The sequence below is a fragment of the Drosophila tropicalis genome, unplaced genomic scaffold (assembly GCF_018151085.1).
Source record: "Drosophila tropicalis isolate 14030-0801.00 unplaced genomic scaffold, ASM1815108v1 contig_859, whole genome shotgun sequence".
NCBI classification, from domain to species: domain Eukaryota; kingdom Metazoa; phylum Arthropoda; class Insecta; order Diptera; family Drosophilidae; genus Drosophila; species Drosophila tropicalis.
Genome location: NW_027173353.1, coordinates 431,080 through 449,820, shown reverse-complemented (window position 1 = coordinate 449,820; position 18,741 = coordinate 431,080). Strand labels below are relative to the sequence as shown.

The 18,741-nt window shown below is 36.2% G+C and overlaps 5 protein-coding genes across 7 annotated transcripts; 3 read left to right on the top strand and 2 right to left on the bottom strand.

The window, feature by feature from the left end:
• Window positions 1–228: 228 nt before the first annotated feature.
• Vha14-1 (V-type proton ATPase subunit Vha14-1) lies at window positions 229–1,461 on the top strand. The gene is made up of 4 exons (XM_068297068.1): window positions 229–374; window positions 782–863; window positions 931–1,136; window positions 1,197–1,461. Exons 1-4 carry the CDS (start codon window positions 321–323, stop codon window positions 1,227–1,229), a joined length of 375 nt encoding a protein of 124 aa, XP_068153169.1. The 5' UTR covers window positions 229–320; the 3' UTR covers window positions 1,230–1,461.
• Window positions 1,462–1,622: 161 nt separating this feature from the next.
• LOC137581841 (proline-, glutamic acid- and leucine-rich protein 1) lies at window positions 1,623–4,389 on the top strand. The gene is made up of 8 exons (XM_068296202.1): window positions 1,623–1,746; window positions 1,812–2,022; window positions 2,081–2,618; window positions 2,679–2,861; window positions 2,921–3,028; window positions 3,092–3,236; window positions 3,294–3,458; window positions 3,526–4,389. Exons 1-8 carry the CDS (start codon window positions 1,636–1,638, stop codon window positions 4,324–4,326), a joined length of 2,262 nt encoding a protein of 753 aa, XP_068152303.1. The 5' UTR covers window positions 1,623–1,635; the 3' UTR covers window positions 4,327–4,389.
• LOC137581840 (endoplasmic reticulum metallopeptidase 1-like) lies at window positions 4,374–8,081 on the bottom strand. Its single transcript, XM_068296201.1, has 13 exons — window positions 8,050–8,081; window positions 7,739–7,796; window positions 7,332–7,657; window positions 6,935–7,274; window positions 6,768–6,850; window positions 6,420–6,695; window positions 6,210–6,360; window positions 5,923–6,149; window positions 5,682–5,862; window positions 5,270–5,616; window positions 4,992–5,200; window positions 4,647–4,932; window positions 4,374–4,577 (listed from the first exon to the last, which is right to left on the bottom strand). Exons 1-13 carry the CDS (start codon window positions 8,065–8,067, stop codon window positions 4,410–4,412), a joined length of 2,670 nt encoding a protein of 889 aa, XP_068152302.1. The 5' UTR covers window positions 8,068–8,081; the 3' UTR covers window positions 4,374–4,409.
• Window positions 8,082–8,152: 71 nt separating this feature from the next.
• On the top strand, window positions 8,153–15,323 carry LOC137581839 (uncharacterized). 3 transcript variants are annotated; one of them, XM_068296199.1, is made up of 12 exons: window positions 8,153–8,301; window positions 8,942–9,225; window positions 9,289–9,502; window positions 9,988–10,059; window positions 11,053–11,374; window positions 11,442–13,011; window positions 13,070–13,527; window positions 13,594–13,692; window positions 13,758–14,068; window positions 14,125–14,407; window positions 14,475–14,642; window positions 14,709–15,323. In XM_068296199.1, the coding sequence occupies exons 2-12, from the start codon at window positions 9,015–9,017 to the stop codon at window positions 14,913–14,915; spliced, it is 3,915 nt and encodes a 1,304-aa protein (XP_068152300.1). In that variant the 5' UTR covers window positions 8,153–8,301; window positions 8,942–9,014; the 3' UTR covers window positions 14,916–15,323. The 3 variants fall into 3 exon arrangements, with proteins under 3 accessions (XP_068152300.1, XP_068152299.1, XP_068152301.1); XM_068296198.1 differs by having other exon boundaries at window positions 8,931–9,225; window positions 14,709–15,322; XM_068296200.1 differs by lacking the exon at window positions 9,988–10,059 and having other exon boundaries at window positions 8,931–9,225; window positions 14,709–15,320.
• A 1,602-nt stretch (window positions 15,324–16,925) lies between these two features.
• LOC137582856 (uncharacterized) lies at window positions 16,926–18,645 on the bottom strand. The gene is made up of 2 exons (XM_068297582.1): window positions 17,520–18,645; window positions 16,926–17,464 (listed from the first exon to the last, which is right to left on the bottom strand). Exons 1-2 carry the CDS (start codon window positions 18,571–18,573, stop codon window positions 16,980–16,982), a joined length of 1,539 nt encoding a protein of 512 aa, XP_068153683.1. The 5' UTR covers window positions 18,574–18,645; the 3' UTR covers window positions 16,926–16,979.
• Window positions 18,646–18,741: the final 96 nt, after the last annotated feature.

The following is an 18,741-nucleotide window of genomic DNA, read 5'->3' as shown; positions in this document are numbered from 1 at the left end:
GACTCAGTCGGTGTGGTTTTTTTTTTGGATGGTTTAATTTCGAGTTTAAATTTTAATATTAAAATAATTATTTATTGTTTTTTACTAAGGCTCGATTGTTGATTTAAATTTGAAATATAAATATTTGAAATTGTTTAAAAAATACGTTTGTGTCATATCTATTTTAGGGTTGCCACCAATAAGCATTGTTTTTGGTATTTTTTAGGGCGTTATTGCATATCTCGTGACAGTTGTCAGCTGACCATTTTTTTCTTTGAGCTCAATCGACGAATTGTTTGACCTGAGGAAATAAATTGAACTACAATTAAAACATCATCATAATGGCACTACATTCGGCAATCAAAGGAAAACTGATATCAGTTATTGGTGACGAGGTTAGTAACCATTTGTCCAAAGAATCGTAATTAATTTTTGCAAATGTAAATTTACAATGTATGTAAGTGTGTGGGTGTGTATATATCACCATATGTATGTACATAAGTATGGATGCATATGGGTTTTTCATATACCCAAGTACATTACTAAAAGGACATCTACTAAAGTTGAGACTGTTTGTATAATGCCTATAAATATGTTATGCGTAAGCAATTATGTACATTCATGTATGGACATAAGATTTGCATCGGCAATTATTGATTTTGCCTATGGTAAGGGTACAGGAATCTCAAATAGAGACCGTTGGTCTATACAAGGGCAAATAAACTCTTGGAAATACAAACGCGGGTGTAAAAATAATAAAATAAACTTATTCATGAGGTGTGTACTCATTTTTCTTTTTTAGGATACTTGTGTTGGATTTCTTCTTGGAGGAATCGGGGAAATAAACAAAAACCGACACCCGAATTTTATGGTTGTCGATAAAAGTAAGTTAATTGAAATTTGCAAGTTTATGTAAACCTAATTTAAAAATATTTATTTTTTTCATTAAAGATACTGCTGTAAGCGAAATTGAAGACTGCTTTAAGCGATTCTTGAAACGGGATGATATCGATATTATCCTTATAAATCAGAACTATGCAGAACTCATTCGTCATGTTATAGATGCACACACTTCTCCAGTGCCAGCTGTGCTCGAAATTCCATCCAAAGACCATCCTTACGATGCTAGCAAGGATTCCATCTTAAGACGTGCACGTGTAAGTTGAAATGTTCATTGTTAATGTTGGAACTGAAATAATTTTTACAATATTTTTTAGGGCATGTTTAATCCCGAAGATTTGGTGCGCTGATTTCTTGATTTGGAGAAGCTTTGTCACATACTTGTGTATTTTTGTCAGCCACATAATTCCAGCATTAATAACAAATGTTTTATCATAGAATTGAATTGCTTAAATACCATGGTAATCAATTAAGTTTATTTCTTTTGTTTACCCTTCTTTTAAGAGTTTTTGGGTAACATTTGTTGAAAATGTATATATAAATATTTGTAAACATAAATAAAGTATTTGTTTGTTTCGTTAATATGTGAATTAAAAGTTTTAATCAATAAAAATATTGTTTAAAAATTAATGTTTAGATTTGGTTAAGAAAAATTGGCAGGTGACCGGTTCAGAACCAGTTCCCTGCGAAGTCAGTGCAAAAAACAATCGGGGTTATCGATATCACTTTTTATATATCTCACATCTCGAAGGTTTAATGAAAATGTCTGGAATAGAATCTATTTTTCAAGGTATAGCAAATGCCAATCCAAAAAGTCGAAATATCTATTTGGAAGCGATAAATAAAAATCACCCAATATCGGACGATGTAGGTTTCGACAAATTAATTGAGATACGCGTGACATTTAAGTAACAAATCCGCTTTGATTTCAGAAAAATGTGGCGACTCAAACAATCACATCGACGCTTTCAAAAAGCACAAGTCGGGCAATTGGGTTACGATTCCTCATCGCTTACCTGGATCAGGACTTGTGTTCCACAGGCGTTTTGGAGAAAAAAGCACATATATGGCTGGGTAGCATAATGAAGTCATGTAATCCAATGGAGATCCGTTCATATGGTCATCTTATCTATGGGGCTTTAGGTATGTTAATAAATGTTTTAAATAATTGCATTTATCATGTATACACATTCTCTTTTAGCGTTGCTCATCAAGCGAATTCAATCCACCTTTGATGTTGCTAAAACATTTGCATCAACATACCTTTTAAAGTTTTTTGAGAGTCTGAGTCTTCAGGAAATACGTTATAGCGCACCCATCACAATTAGTTCCTTGAACGCTTTAAAAGAATGCCTACATTACTATCCCGGACCCAGTAAATCTGGGAGAGCTATGGTTAACAAATTTCTAGCTTCACTGGTGGACAGTAGCGATATCGATATAATACATGGCACTGGCGAATGTTGGCTCATGCTGCAGCAGGTGCGTGGAGGAACTCCTAACGATGGCGAAAACAAGGATAAAGGACAATGGCGGGATTTTCAATTGGGAATATTGGGCAACCTTCATGATTTGCTAAATGTAACGATAAGTTCCCAAGACGAAATTTTTGAAAGACCTGCTATAAGCACTAAGCTGGAATATTTTGAACTTGTCCTGGAAGGAGACCCCATCGAACGGAGTGCTCGTGTCTGTCGGCGTTTTTGCAATCTTGTTGACTATCTTAAAATTGCCCTAAGGTTCGTTTAAAAATCATACAATTCAAATGGTACACTCAATTTTCCTTTTCTTTTTACTAGTGAACCTTTTCCCGTCAAGAAATGTATTTATCCAAAGAAAATACTTAATCTAATCCAACGTGGTCTTGGTTTAAAATTGACAAGTTACAGAAACAATTCAAACATTGACAACTTGTGCTTTGGCAGTCTTCTACCCGAATTACATTTCAAGCTACTTGAATTGTTAGAAGTTCTCATTAGCATGTAAGCTACCTATTTAGTTCAATTTTATTGAGAAAACTTATTGATACCATTGCTTACAGCTGTAACACTCACCTTAGAATGCATTTTCGTTTGATTTTAAGTATTCTATTGGACTCTTTAAAGAATACTAAGCCAGCGACAAGCAAAGAACCACAAGAGAATTTTGTGTAAGTATCAAAGCATTTTATTAATTAAATGTTTGGTTCTTTTAATCTAATTTTACATTCTAGGAACCTACGCTCTTTGGTGTACAAAGTAATAACGCTTTGGTGTTCAGTGTTAAATGATGGAAGCCGTTGCGAAATCATCTCAGATTATTTAATAAAAGAAATATTGGATGATGTCCGTCCAGTTCTACCCAATAAATCAACAGAGGTTGGAACTATTATTCGCTTGAAGATAAACTTTTATTAAAAATATGCTCATTTTTAGTTGCAGCGACCAAATAACTTACCGCGACGTAAAAAAGATGTCCAACCTTTAAAAAATGAATTTTCTGGAATAGTTAAAACTTCTTCGCTTTGCCAAGAGGCCTTCCGTTGCCTGCAAAATTTATTGCATTCCTCGGGTCATTTAATTAAGCACACAATTATAAAGGTACGTAAAGTAAATCAATTGTTAGTTTTTTTTCTCGAATGTAAGCTTAACTTTTTTGTTTTTACAGGATGTTTACAACACTTTATTGATTATTTGTATTCAAATGCAACAAAATTTGCATTCAAAATCGGAACAACCCCACGATTGGAAATATCGTGCAGAAATATATAGGACGCTCACAATAATTGTACAATCAAGGAATTTCCGTTGTCCTCCGCCTACAGAGATAATTCTGTATCTGTTAGATGAAACTCGTTCGAGGGACAGTTCATCTGAAGTGCGTTTATGCTGCCAAAATCTAATTGACACTATTGAAAATATGCTACACCCGCAAAAAGAAAGTGTATTCTTTAAAAGAGATCTAAGAAGTTCAACTTCTACGAGTGAAGAAGAAACAGTTTTGCTCAATGACAATGACTTCTCTGCAATTGAAAATGAGTCTGCAAACCATGGAAACAATGATATGCTTACCAGTGAACTTGACACAGATATTGAAGCACAACCAAAGGGTGCCAGTTTGATGGAAGTGGACATGCCAAATTCAGACACTATAGAAGACGTTAATATTGCCGTACCGTCCGTTGATGTCATGCCCTCCAAAGTTATAGAAAATATAGATTTGTCGCCACCTCCATCTGACGTTTTGCCACCAAATAGTAACAATAAACCTCGTGTCATCGACGAGAAAGAGCCAGTTAAAAAAGTAAATGACTTAAAAGAAAGCAGTTTGCCTGGACGCAAAGTTGTAACAGAAATAAAGAATTCTTCCTCAAGTCCTGATGATAGTAGCAGGCCCGAAGAAAATTATGACATTGATGACAACTTTGTAGAAGAATTAAATGCAGCGTTTGTTAATGAATTCTGGTAATGTTGTATTGAAAACGAGGGCTGACAAACACCAATAAAAGCAAGTAATTTTTGTTTTCATTAATTATACATATGTGTATTTTATTAAAATGTCCACGATTTAAGTGAGGCCACGCTAGGCACAACGTGCGCCCAACGCGGTAATTTGGATATAATTTTAGCAAAAATCGATGTATGATCCTTGTGATAATCAAAGTAAGTTGAGACTAGCGTAATGTCTAGCAATGCTCTTTTATGATGCTGCTCTGCTGTCTGTAAATCACAAAAAATTACATTTAGCTAGAAAAACCTGTATGGAAACAGAAACCGCGTGAAAGTTACCTCTACGTCAATTGTGATATTAAATGCTTCTGATTCCAGTCCAGTTGTGATTAAAACAAAGTATGAATCCTTTTTATTATAGTTTACGCTGGAGGGCAAATTTGTTGTAAGACTCCATTGTTTAAGACTTACATTGTCCCTCAAATGGATTTGCAGAGATGCTAGGTAGCTCCCTGTTAAAGCAAAATTTAGTCGATGATTTCGATCAGAGAGTTGCTGGTGTGATAGTAGTTCCAGATGCGAAATCTCTCGAATTGTTGGCATTGGGCTCGGTATCCAAAAACCACTAAGGATAATGATTCAATATTAAAAATTTCCAAACTTTTTGTGGTAAGTAAAATTTACCCAGTCTTAGCTTGCCGAATAGAGTAAATAGGTAGGCCGCAGAACGCTTCGCTCTTGCATAGAATGTTTTTATGATTGGGGATTGGTTCTTCTGGCATTATTAGGCTTTCAATTGTTTTTTGTGAGTTGCGATCCATATTTAACATCCAAATACCAGAATCTGTATATCGAATATTCCCATCCCGGTCATAAAGTGTTCGAATTGTATGCTTTGTATATAAAAGATGATATAATAACTGAATTCCGAATTAAATAAATTGATTTAAATTTAAACTTACCGACATATAATGTCTTTGTGTACGTGGTTGTCCTCCGGTATCATCTGAGTAGGGAAAACCCACATTTGTAAAGGCAATGAAATAAAACCTAGTTATGATATAAACCGTAAAAAGCGAAATTAAAAATGTTTTCTTCCTTTCCAATAATACGACCAAAGGTGTCAGATAGCTTGTTATGAAGAACGTTAAACAGCAGCAGATAATCGAAATTATTATATCAGGATTCTTTTCACCGCCCATTCGCCCTGCGGTTGGTATAAAAATTCCCAAAACCATGCTGTAAAACAGTGTGCTCCATAACACAACAAAAAGTTGTCCGAAAAGATGGACATAAAGCCATCGCCTTTCTGCAAAGAAAAGGAATGTAACTCTTTTGATTTTTTACTTTATAGAAGACACATTCAATACACACGTGAATTTTGGTAGTCACAAATAGCTATCACCATATTGGCTGCATTGGTTATAAAGATTGGCACCATTATTGTATAAGATGTGCGGACTCCGGCCCCAGTTCCAGCTGCGCAAAGAATTCCCCAAAAAAGAGACGTTCCAGCCAATCTGGCTTGAGTTTGCAGGGCTAAACTAAGTGGAGTCTTAAAAGGGTTTACACTTTCTTAAGTCACTCATTAACGGACTGTAATCGTAGTAGTCACCTTTAAATTTCGACTAAAAACCAAATGCACAGCACATTGTACAAAAACGGTTACTAGGCAATATGTGGGAACACATAGATATGTATTGCTATACCAAAACATGGATTGTCCAGACACATCCACATCGTATGCAATCGCATAACAAAAGGCTCCGGCACTCACTAGACTAATCATATTAATAACAAAACCCAGAAATATTTCGTATCGCAAATGTTTTTTGTTTATGCCTTAAAAAAAATAAAATTAAAACAAAAGGTTAAGAATAATGGTAAAGATTTCATACAGACCTTTGGTTGCTTTTGAGAGCGATAAATATGAGATTGAAACCGCAGAAACTACTACAACATAATTAAATACAGTTGCAAAGTCTTTGGAATATACAATGAAAAAGTATCCGAAGATATCAAAAAAGACCTGCGATTGGTTAATATTTTTTTTCTAAAAAAAATTAAAATATTAAACAACATTTTTTAAATATTACAAAAATAGGAACATACTTTAGTACTGCGTAGCTCATCACCATTCGAGATAGCTTTTGCTAGTTCCAGAATATTGTCTCCAGTATGTTGTACAGAGCCAATTGGAATGTAGTCTATATGATCGTACTTGGTGTGATACCGGTGGCTGTTTATGTGATGAGCAAAATCCATGCCAGGTAATTTTCCAAAATCTCGAAAGATTCGAAAATCTGTATCAGATGGAATTATTCCAGATTGAAATATTTCTTCAGCCGCCGCTTGCGCATTAGGATGGGGAACTGACTTGCCGTACATCTATAAGATGGGTCATTTTATATTATATTTATAAATAATGTTCAAAGCAATCTATTTTGTAAAAAAGCTTACTGCAACAAGCCACGAATTATTGGCACTGCTTTGAAACAACATCTCTTTTCCTCCAGATCCAACCGACTCAAGATTAATAAAAGCTTAGCAAGTGATATTTTTGAGTATTAGAGATTTTAGAGTTTAACTAAGAATTATATGAATCTAAATTTTTCTATTTTTGTTACCTCCAATGTTCTTTGCCCATTTGTGCTTTGTTATAAATCCGTGAGAGGCTTGAAGTCCAGTTTCCTCGGCTCCATTGAATAGGAAGATAATATCACACTTGCTTCGGTTACTTTGCCTTGACAATACTCGAAGAATTTCCAACATGACAGCACATGCCATCGCATCATCGCTTGCTCCTGGACTTCCTGGCACACTGTCAAAATGCGCATTGATGAGTAGGCTCTTGCATGGTCTTAGTCCTGGTTCGCCATGTAGCTTTACAACCACATTTTGTACATTACGATAGATACTAGTCATCCCATAAGGCTTAAAATCGGCCCAAAAACCTCCGCTAACAACCTATTAAAATACCAAAAACTATACTTTCTACCCGACTTTATTATGATTTAAAATTACCTGAACATCTAGTTCAACCCGCTGATTGGCGTGAGCTAGATTTTTTATATCATTATTTATGACTTTCTTTAAAAACTCGATTGCTAAAACTTCGTTAGTATATTTTCCAACGGATCGAGAGCCAAAACTGGAAAGTATCTTTAGATCATGCCACGCTCGCTCCGATAAAAATGAGTTTGGATTATGAAGTAGTTCAGAATTGTCTAAGGCTTTCGGTAAATTCTCATGAAAGTGATATTGAGAACAAAAACCTAAAAGCAATGTTATTGCAACGGCAACAAATCCCCATCCTTGAGAAATGTGGTGTATGTTTCGTTTTCTGTAACCTATTTTAAATTATATATATATATATAAATTATTATTAGTAATTTGTTAGCACTTTGATAATTTCCTAATTAAATATTTACCTGCATCAAACAAGTTAAGGGTCTCGTTTCGACATCTGCGACTGTCCGAAAGGCAGCTCTAAAAGAAATATGTAAAATAATACAATACAAATAATAGTAAAATTTTGAAATAAAAAAAGCAATAAAATTTAAGACCTTTGTACATTTGTATGTATACAAAACAAAGTGTTTGTTGACTTTGCTTTATCTTAGCTTAAAATCATGTCAGCTTTGAATTCTTGCTTTATATTCAGTATTTCAACTTAATTACCGAGCTTGGCACAATCATAAATTGATTTTATAAACTTTATCAATTTTTTAAAGAAACTTACTCCGTAAAGCCGGTCCATTATTCGATGTAAAAATCAATCTTTGCTTACACCTGGGCACACTTAAATCTCTTATCGATAAATATCGGACTTTTAAGGCTTTTTGAACATGTTGGGAACTGGTAACACTGTCCGTGTGTTCGTGTTCGTTGAAAGATACCCCAATTCCCTGAAAATCGCAGCCTTACGCATTATAATTAGTTAAAATAATGTCCAAGTTAGTCAGAAGCATTGCAACTTGATATAACAAACAAGGTAAAAGTTAAAATGTTACTCAAAACCCTCGAAGTGCGTAGTGTGTGTGTGTAGTTGAATGCAAGTGCGTGTGTATGTGCGCGTGTGTGTTTGTGTGTGTGCGGCAATTAAACAATAAGAATTGTGAGTGGAGCGAAAGGGTAGGAGAAGAGTGAGACGCGGGAAAAGGGGATGCCATGAAGTGGATGGGTGGGGGTGGGCCTCTGGTCGTCTGGCAATGGGCGTGGAACACTAGACGACTGTGGCAAACGAAGCGCGAAATTATACTTAGAGTTAGTTGGGGCAGGTGTAACTCAAACAAAAAAAAATGGGGAAAAAAACCCAAGGAAAAACTAGGTTCAGTTACACGTTTAGTGGCTCATCAGATGGCAACTTCGTCTGATATATGTATGTACATATATATCCAAAATTTTATTTAGCCGAAGGGTTGTGAGATAAAATATTTGTTTACATTTAAATATTCAATCAATTGCTCTACCTTCCTCGCCCTCCTGCTCTGAGTGTCTGGAATTTCAATTATTTTCCCTCGCACACATACAAAAGGCATGAGACTAAGTGGAACGCATGTGGATTTTCAATTAGATCATTAAGTTTGTGTTATTTCAATTAAATAAACCAAAATTCTTTAGCACATTTATAGCCATCATGGAAGCACCATATTGAACTGACCTAGTGCGCTACCCTGTGCCCCGCTATCCAACATTAGCATCAGTATGTCACTGCAACCTCCTTCAGCCGCTGCATCTGCGGCCCCCTCATCGGGAAATCATCTGATGCGTCCTCAAACTCTAGCTGCACCAGAGAGGGAACCTGTCCAATTCAATATCAATCTTGTAGGAGCTCCGCTTGAAGTCGAACAGTTGGTGGAACAGATCAAAAGTGTGGCCGAGCAGTTCTTATATCACTGGAAAAGTTTTCCCATAGGTTTGTTGACTACTCAAATCAAAGGATATTTATAATATTAATTAAATGTTGATATTTCTGTAGTATTGCCTCAATCCTTGGCCAATAGTGGACTTAATTTGACAGCCAGCTTGGCAAATGCCACCAATAGTGTGAACAGCCGAAAAACTCGTCCAATAAATTTACGTGATCTTTTTATTGCGCCGCCCTTCGATGAGCTAGATGCAGTTGCCTCGGATGGAAGTGGGGAACCGCGTCGACTCACCAATGTCCAATTGAAGACTCTCCGTGAAACTGGGTGAGTATTCAAACCATCATTATGGAGATGGGATGAGAAAGGATGACCTTGGATTTAAATAATCTATATAAAGACGAAGATGACGTGTTGGCTAAGGCTGAATAACAACAACTGAACTAAACTAAATTTTCTGTTTTTGTGGCTAAATCAACAAATCACATTCTATTTTATTTTTGGTGTTTTACTTTTCGTTTGTGGTAAATATTCGTCACATTTTATGCACAAAGCAAACGCAATGATTTAAAAACTAAATGCATGCCCAAAGACAAAAAAGAAGACCAACGCAATTTTTAAAAAAGAAACCCAAATAAAACAGTCTTCAGTTTAATTTTTTGTTATTTTTAATTTATGTTTTAAGCTAATTGCATGCCACACACATTTTATCCATTACTTTACTACACTTTCTGTTTGAAACTCAATTAAAAAACAAATAAGAAAATCGCCAAAACGTAAAAACCAACAAATTGAACAATATTTCTGTAAAGCTTGCAAAAGGATAAATATGGAAAGCCGAAGAAATTAACTTTGGAACAATTGGAAACTATACGTAAAAATGGGTAAATAAGCGACAAAATATGTACAACAAAAAGCAGAACTATCTTGCGTGTTTTGCCATTACATAAAACAGTTGTTTTAGTCAATGTTTATTCCGTTTTTTGTACATACATAATTTACTTCATTTCATTAAAACTAATCCATTTTTTTATTTCATTGATAATTGTAAAAAAAAAAAAAAGAAAAAGCAAAATAAAAGATGTAAACATGAGCATTAACTAAAATTTTTGCATGACACTCAGTGAATTTGCATGCGATCTAAATTGGAAAGTAAAAAAAATCATAGTAAACCCTGATGGCAAGTTTAAATGTTATAAAATTTATCAATCACTGAAGTTTTCTAGACAAGAAGAATAGGGAACCCTGAAAGTTTGCGATGGAAATGAGTTAGTCCATTATTACTTGTAACTTTCGAAATATTATAATTATTAACTTTCAAAAACAATAAATTTCCTATTATCCTAGATCACAATTGTCATTCGTAAGATTCATTTACTATCAAATTTTTAGTTTTTATTTAAATCAAAAAGCTAAGAGATTTTGTTTTAAAAATATGACCTAGGCGAAAGAAAATATAATATCTTGTGATTAGTAATCTATGTTTTGTCGCTACGTTGTGGATTTACATACTTAAAACTCTCACACAAACCCACACACACAGAAAACTCACCCACCACCCACACACTATCTATCAATAAATTGAGACCTACACTTACCCTAATCTCTCACCCATTTAAATGGAATTGGGCAAAAAACATTCACAACAATAATTCTCGAATTGGGATCACGCTTGTCGCATGCCAACAACAATTGAATAACTCATAGAATTGAAAATCTATAGTTTATTTTAACTACTAACATAAAAAACTACTTTTTCGATATATGTATACTATATACCTCTGTATAAATAGTACAGATTATTTGTGTCTTTATATGTTGCCACTTAATTTTTATGATTTGGTTAAACTAATTAAGTGTCCTTCATGTTTCGACAGAGAATTCGATGTACCAAGCCTGCACTTTCCCGGCCAAGTGCATAAATGGCGTCTATCGCAGCTTTTGCAAAAAGGACGAGCACGCGCTCATGACTCATTTCTTAGCGATTTGGCTCTGGCAGCCCGTTTTCTCGTGGTCACTGCCCGTGCACGTATATTTTCGCACTTCTTTTCGGTTATGGAAGCTGGACAGGCGCTGTTAGGAGCGTTTACCAAGCTGGCGGATATGTTCATAGGAGTGCCAGCATTATTGGCACACAACTTGGATTATAAAATCAAGGAAGAACGCTGTCGTTTTCTCATTGCCGAGCTGGTGTGCCGAGTAAGACCACAATAGAAAGAAAGTTAGTTCGATTGAGTTTTATGTTAATTTTTTTCATCATTATTAGCCCGAATATGAAGATTGCCTAGATGGCCTGTGTGCATATGTGAGGAAGATGTTACGACGCGCCACCATGGAAAAATTCGATTTCAACAGTTGTGAGATTAGCCAGCCTGTGCCATATCTCTTTCTCACTCCCAAAGGTCAAGAGATTGATCTACGCCTTTTTTGCCGGGATATTATGCGCAAGGCTTTGCCCATTCTCATTGGTATCCTGGAACGTGAGACTCGTGGTTGGTTCCTGCATTTTCGTGAGCGTTTAATTGCCGAGCTGAGAGCCAAGAAACTGAACGACAAAGAAATCGAGGAAGAGGTCAATGAAGCTGTAATGCGAGAATATTTACAGCGTGTCTACACTTCGATCATGGGGAACGCCAAATTGTCCGAACTGGGACAAGGTGTGCCTGAATTGCTCGTCCACCAGGCCCAATCTGTGGTGATAATGCACAAGGCTGTAGATAAAGTGCAGCAGGATATAAAACGCTCACGTGAGGATCATGAGAAATGTTTAAGCAATGATCATTCGGTACTTGCACGTGTCGCGCCATGGCTGCGCTCCAAGCTACGACATGCCGAGGAGCACAAATTGAACAAGTGCGCCTGGTCTGCCCACGAGGAGGCTCTAAAGATGTGCACTCAACACAACCTGCATCAGACGGCTTACTTTCTATCTCGCGATTTGGCCTTTATGAAAGAACGTGAGCCAGTGCTGCTTAAGGAGTTGAAAAATGCCAAAACACCAACGCGAAGTTTTCAATGGGCCTGTCGCATATGGTCACCCCAAGCATGGATCATTCGTCGTAATTTTCAGGGACAATCGGATGTAATACCTACAGTCATTAGCCAGCAGGCCACTTCAATTGTCACACCACGCTCCGATCCGAGTCAGCCGGTCTTTTTGGTAGAGAAGGAGAAAATAAGAACCACAAGTACCCGATGGCCTTTTTGGCGAATGCTGAATTTAATTCAACGAACTTGGTGTTGGACATGGAACATGATGTTTTTGCTTGGTATCCTAGTGCCCTGGTGTAGTCCTCTTGGAATACGAGCACTTTGCTGCGTGAAACCGTTTATGCCCGATCTTGAATTATCGCAAATTAATGGCACTCTATTTCCACGAAAAACGAGCATAACTCAAACCATGGCCTCACGACTCATTGAACTCTGGCGACACATATCAAAATCCCGCACACATTTTGAAACTGAACCGGATACTGGTTTTATTGGCAAAGGTTTGACCAGGAACTTGAATCGCACTTGGAATTATTTTGTCAAGGGCTTTCTGGGCTCCGTGGTCATACTGTTTGCCTTTCCATTGATCTGTTTGGCCACCAGTTGCTTGAGCATCGGACTAGCCATTACAGCACCATTATGGATTCCAGTTTTCGTCCTCCTCCTGCATATATATATGATTCTAATATATGATCTAGATGCGCCAGATAATACGAAAAATCGTTATTGTATACTATTGGAGGCATTAATTTGGAATTTACTTATCCAGGGACTATTGCAACCGTTAGCGTCGGTTTTAGTGGCCACTTTACTGTGTCCTCTGGCAGCTGGAACAGTACTAATAGGTAAGTTAAATGCTTCAAGTTATAGTTAAATTGGTAATTGTTTTATTTTCTTTCATAGTTGGTGTTATTCGATATACGTTCCGTATAGTGTGGGATTCGCTTACTTTCCATTTATTCATTAAAAAATGCGGAAGAGTTCCGGCATCGGATAGTATTGCTGTTAAACGTATTGCTGGACCTGGTTTGGCCTTAGATTACTATTTCATTATCAAACCAGAGCAGGCTTTGGCCGCCCTAGAGGCTAAAATGGAGCTGGATGAAATGCAGGCCTATCAACATGCTACGGAACGAGTTATACTCCAGCCGCAGCAGGATTTCCTGCAATTTGTTGAGGCCTGCTTTGGTCCTTTCTCAGCTCAGTTAAGTAAGACAGGACCGTATTTGGCTTTGGATCGTGAGGCGCAGGATTTGATGAGTACATTGCATGAAAAGCTGGAAAAACGTCGTCGGGAACTTCAAACGGCGCTGACCACGCAGGTTAAGTCCCGTATTAAGCTAAATACCAAAGAATTAAAAGTAAGTACATAGAAATGGCAGATGACAGATTATAAGAGGCAATGGATAACGTGTATTTTGTTTTAGATTGCCATTCAACTGGCCGCCCATATATTAGAGAAATACTATCCGTCTCATGTTATCGGCAGATTGTCGATTAGCGAGGAGGAATTCTGGGATAATAAAGTGAGTGCACTTAAACCGTAGTTTTTTAAAGTTATATGATTAAATTGAACTTCTATTGATTTCAGGGTCTCATAGTGAACGACTGGCCTGGATTAGCTGGTCTCATTTATACCGATATATTTAGTTTAGATTTTCTAACGCCATTGACTGAACATGACACACATTTTAAACTAGAACCACATGCCTCGCTGGACTTAATGCGCTATACGGAAATGGTAAAGAACGCCAACGATGTGATTGGTTCCAAAGGTCTGGATCTTTTGGGCAATGTTTATGCACCACGCGGCAATGTTCAAGTGCATTTGCCATTCCTAGAGGTTACGGCATTTAATCCAAGATCACGAATTACGCTGACTTTCCGCAAACCCGAGAAACGGTACAGATAAATGCTATAAACATGTGCTCTTGATTTATTTCTTATGAATATTTCAGTGACATGTCTGTGGGTTTGACTACGCCACGTGTGCGGGCTCAGCGTGCCCAACATATACCAAAATCCTCGCCGGATACTCAAAAGCCCTGGCGTCCGTGGAAACAGCAATGTGGAGAAAAAAGTGTCACCGAAAAGCTACTTATACCGCTGCCAGTTCCACACCCAGTCCACATCGCCATTGCTATTTACAATAGAGATACTGAACAGCCCATACCATTGGATTCGGAACTAGTGTGGGAGATACTCAAATCGATTGAGGATTGTCAAGGTGGAGATGCTATTGTGAGTCAATTAATAATCAATGAATCATTATAGTATATACGATTTAATGCGGTCAAATTTATTGCAGCAAGTTGCCCAATCGGTGGCCCGCTATCGCGGAGCGGTTATAGAGTCTAGCAATGATTCTTTGGCTAGCAGTAGTAGCATTGGCAGCACCAGGGACTCCGGCTCCGGATCAGTATCTGGCTCAGCAATAGGCAATGGTACTGAGACTTTGCCCTGTGGCAACCGAGAGGTTAGTTAAAGGTTTTAAATTCAAGAACTCCAAATTTCTAGTTAATCTTCTCGTATTAACTTGAAGGTTTGCACACAAGTCAAAGTTGATGCAGAACCGGAGCCAAGTTCATCGGGTTTCCATTGGACATTAAGCAATTGGGGCGCAGCTCAGGCCGCTCGTCGACGCACTAATTCCAATGTACGTGTCGATTTGGCTAGTCCAGAGGATATATCATTAGATACTGATAGCTCTAGAGCCGTATTTAACAATGCCTATGGCACAACGGTCTAACAGATTTATCAGGAGGATCTTCGATCATAAATGAACATGAGCGTGAGATATGGTATCAAATGGGTGATTCGGGCACATATACAAATACATTTATCAATGTATTTATATATACATATATGATTATATACAACGGCTGCTTCAGCTGCTTGATTCAGATATATTAAAACGAGTTATGCATTCTTGTTGATTTTATATATGAGATATATTTATATTGAATCGCTTGTCAACTTTAAAGTCGAACTCAAAAGCTATATTAGTCAGCGTTTTATCTAAACTTCTAATAGTTTTTAATTATTATCAATGAATAGATAACAGAACTTGAATTTATTTTTAACTTTTCCATTATGACCAAGCAGCTAAAGCAGATCCATGTAGTTAAAGAGTAATATGAACAAATTTATCCACATATATATATATATATACATATATATATATATAAATATAAATATATATCTTTATAAATATATACGAGTTGTTAGTATATAAATATATACAATGAATACCATAAATAGTGAAAAAGAATCAACAACAAATCTTAATTCTAGTCGCAAGTAAATTTTAATGCAACAATTAAACTCGAACTCTTCTATGCATATATATTATATATATATATATATATATATATATATATATACATATATATAAAAACTACTAAAGTAACTACAAAAATACCAAATGAACAAAAAAGCTGCTTCATTACAACATTCAGCTAATTTTTTTTATTATAGGTTTTAAATATAACTTTGCCAAGAGATTTTTGTTTTTCTTTGTACCTAACAAAAACGAACAAACAAATATGAAATGCCATACCTTCTGTAATGATCGGCAAATATTGTTAATTAATATATAAAACAAAAACAAACCAACACAAAAAAACTATGGCTTAACAACTAATTTATTTACGTAACTAATATTATCAACTACGAAATACTCTTTTTCTTCCGAACAAAAAATCAAAGTTAAACCTAAAGCAGTATGAATATCAATAGCAAAATCTATGTACAATAAAGCTTCTGTTGTACTTTTGTCAAGTATTTGCATTGAACGACAATTTTAAGGGATTTTATTTATATATCCCCAGTATTTCCCGATTTTCTCAGTCGCTCCATGCAGTTTTACCCTAAGTACAACAGATCAAACGTGAAACAGGAATTACTGCATTAAAAAGCATTCTAAATGAAGAAAATTTACAAAAAAAAAAAAAAAAATAGAATAACAATTTTTAAATTTATATTGTATTATTTAATGGTTAAATAGACAAAAATGTTAACAAACTCACTTCTCATTGGTCAACTTTCCAAATCATTGTAAAATTCCTTTTTAACCAAAATTCCAAAACTCTTTTTCATCCATCCAGACAGAGTGCCCTCCAAAAGTATTTAACTTTATGTTAACTACCACACATAAACACACTTTTAAGTATTATTTTTCTTAACTTGTTTAAAATTTTTTTATACTGCTCTTAGCTCACATAGTACCAACTAAATTTCGGCAGCTTCCAGTGTTAATTTTAACTTATTTTTGTACAAGTTTATTGTTTTTTTTATACATTTACCTATGCCCATTTATCAATAGTTTAAAATAAAAAAAAAAAAAAAACAATTTATATACACATTCATCTAAAATAGATTAACATATATACATATATGTAGTTATACAAATTAAAGAAACAAAAATGTGAACGATAAATCTCATGAGAAATGCATTGAACAATTTTATGAAAAACAACAAATTATAAAATAAAAGTAATTTTTCTTATCAATTATGAAAAATAAATAATTGCGGTAGGTCATTACAAAGCGCTCTGCGAGCCACAAAGATTTTGAATTTTTATCCATTTTTATCGAAAACGAAAATCTATTTGGCTGGCCGGGGGCGATATATAATTGACAACCGTACTTGGATTGTAGTGTAATATGATAAAGTAATAAAGAAAATGTTGGCTAAATATAAAATATAGTTTTTCTTTTAATCTAATTAGGAAACATTACAAAATTATTTTTACCAGCTTAGCTTCTTTATTTACTTCTTTGGATTCTATTGTTAAGAACTTATTATATGTTGTTAAGTATTTTTTCGTGAACTAGCAACGCTGTAACTAATTTTTTCCATAGACCAAGAGCGAGTCCCTTGCCTCTTTGACGTCGACGACGAAGATGATGAATTTTGGCGGTGGCGTTCCTTATGCCCTCGCTTACGCTTCCCTTCTCTGATGATAATGTGCAAATAGTCACGAAAGTATTCCTCACGATAGACAGAGTCCAAAGCACGATAACGTTGATCATTTCGCAGTTTCTTTTTAATGTCATTCCATCGAGTATTATTGTTTATATCTTGACGTTCGCTGAGCATGTCGAGAAAGTTTTTTCTTAACTGAAAGGAAGAACTCTCTCTTTTGGGCTCATTGTATTTAACAGGCCGCCTGCTGTTACGCTTATTGTCATCACTGCCATCTTTGGATACCGTTAAATAGGAAGACGATGATGAGAATTTTCTAAACGAATTGGTGTCGTTTATGCCCAAGGGTACTCTTGGACGTGGTGATGGTTCTTAAAAAAAAACTCAAATGAAATACGGTAATTATTCTTATTGCAAGACACTTACCCCTTATTGGCTTCTGGTCTTCATCTTGCATCATCATCTGATGTGGAAACGACATATTCACCTGAGTTGGAGGCGAATTATCAATAGACTCTGGCAGCATCTGAAGTTCATTTGATGGGGTTAGTTGTTTAATGCTAGTGGGCATCCAATTGGACTGTTCGCCATAGCCATAATCGAAGGAATCCTGCTCACGAAGGTACGCATCATCTGTTACTCCAGGAGGTGGTGGTGGAAAATTTAAATTCATACGTGTATAATGTCGACTTTCTGCAGTTAAAACCTTAATGACCTGTTCTTTACAGGCTGCAATTGGACGGGAAGACCTCTGCATCCCCATTCCCATTGCTAGGTGAGAAGGCTGCATCGTAGTGCCTGGTGGCATTTGCATTGTGGTATCTTCTATTTTGACACCCACCAAACCAACATTGTTATACGGATTCTGTGTGAGGCTGATCATTCCAGCTCCGCTTTCAGTTATACGCATATGCTTCTGCCGTTCGCAGTAAGCTCGCCAGGTCATTTCATTAAATCCATAATTAAAATAATCTGTGATATCTGATCCCGGTTTCCGCCAAGGTTTCTCCTCAAGAGAATCAATGCTAAATTCATGAGCTGGAATTTCGTTTATGGTTTCATCGATTCCCTGAAAATCGGCCACGCTAAACTGACCTGCCTGAGCTGATGGTTTGGCCTTTTCAACGACGCTCGGGCACGTCAGGAGATTAGTTAACTGGCGAACATTTGATGTTGGATGTATGTGTCGTATGACTACATTGACATCATCTTCAGAGTCCTCGTCCCCGTCCGAGACGGTAGCATGACCATGCAACGGTGGCATGTTTAATTCACTGTTTATCATTAAAGCTTCCTCATCTTCCTCCATTTCCTTGGCCGGATCATCGAATTCAGTTAACTCGCTTTCTGGTTGCTTTTTTCTTGGGGAGCAAACAACATGCTGTGCTTTGACCAATTCTGATGTTTCTTTTGGTAAGTTAAGTTTCTCCCCACCATAAAGCCAGTTTTCCTCATTTTCGCTTTTTTTTCCTTCGGCCATTTCGTAACAATTTTTTTTACTGTTTACAGCGCACACTCCGACAGACTAATAACAAATGTCAAAAATCTTGCTCACAAATTCAAATATTTAGCAGTTAGATTTTTTTCAAATAAGGGTTGTCGAGTTACAAAAACAGAGTGTATCCCTGGAGCTAATTCGCAACTGAGT

Bases quoted from the DNA above. Each gene is read 5' to 3' on its own strand.
- Vha14-1 (XM_068297068.1), top strand. From the start codon at position 321: ATGGCACTACATTCGGCAATCAAAGGAAAACTGATATCAGTTATTGGT. The intron at 375-781 runs GTTAGTAACCAT...TTTCTTTTTTAG, and splicing joins TATCAGTTATTGGTGACGAG to GATACTTGTGTTGGATTTCT. The intron at 864-930 runs GTAAGTTAATTG...TTTTCATTAAAG, and splicing joins TTTTATGGTTGTCGATAAAA to ATACTGCTGTAAGCGAAATT.
- LOC137581841 (XM_068296202.1), top strand. From the start codon at position 1,636: ATGAAAATGTCTGGAATAGAATCTATTTTTCAAGGTATAGCAAATGCC. The intron at 1,747-1,811 runs GTAGGTTTCGAC...CTTTGATTTCAG, and splicing joins ATCACCCAATATCGGACGAT to AAAAATGTGGCGACTCAAAC. The intron at 2,619-2,678 runs GTTCGTTTAAAA...TCTTTTTACTAG, and splicing joins TATCTTAAAATTGCCCTAAG to TGAACCTTTTCCCGTCAAGA.
- LOC137581840 (XM_068296201.1), bottom strand. The intron at 6,150-6,209 runs GTCTGTATGAAA...ATTTTTTTTAAG, and splicing joins GCTCTCAAAAGCAACCAAAG to GCATAAACAAAAAACATTTG. The intron at 5,617-5,681 runs GTGTGTATTGAA...TTTTCTTTGCAG, and splicing joins TTGTGACTACCAAAATTCAC to AAAGGCGATGGCTTTATGTC.
- LOC137581839 (XM_068296199.1), top strand. From the start codon at position 9,015: ATGTCACTGCAACCTCCTTCAGCCGCTGCATCTGCGGCCCCCTCATCG. The intron at 13,693-13,757 runs GTGAGTGCACTT...TATTGATTTCAG, and splicing joins AGGAATTCTGGGATAATAAA to GGTCTCATAGTGAACGACTG. The intron at 14,408-14,474 runs GTGAGTCAATTA...AATTTATTGCAG, and splicing joins GTCAAGGTGGAGATGCTATT to CAAGTTGCCCAATCGGTGGC.
- LOC137582856 (XM_068297582.1), bottom strand. From the start codon at position 18,573: ATGGCCGAAGGAAAAAAAAGCGAAAATGAGGAAAACTGGCTTTATGGT. The intron at 17,465-17,519 runs GTAAGTGTCTTG...TTTTTTTTTAAG, and splicing joins AGACCAGAAGCCAATAAGGG to AACCATCACCACGTCCAAGA.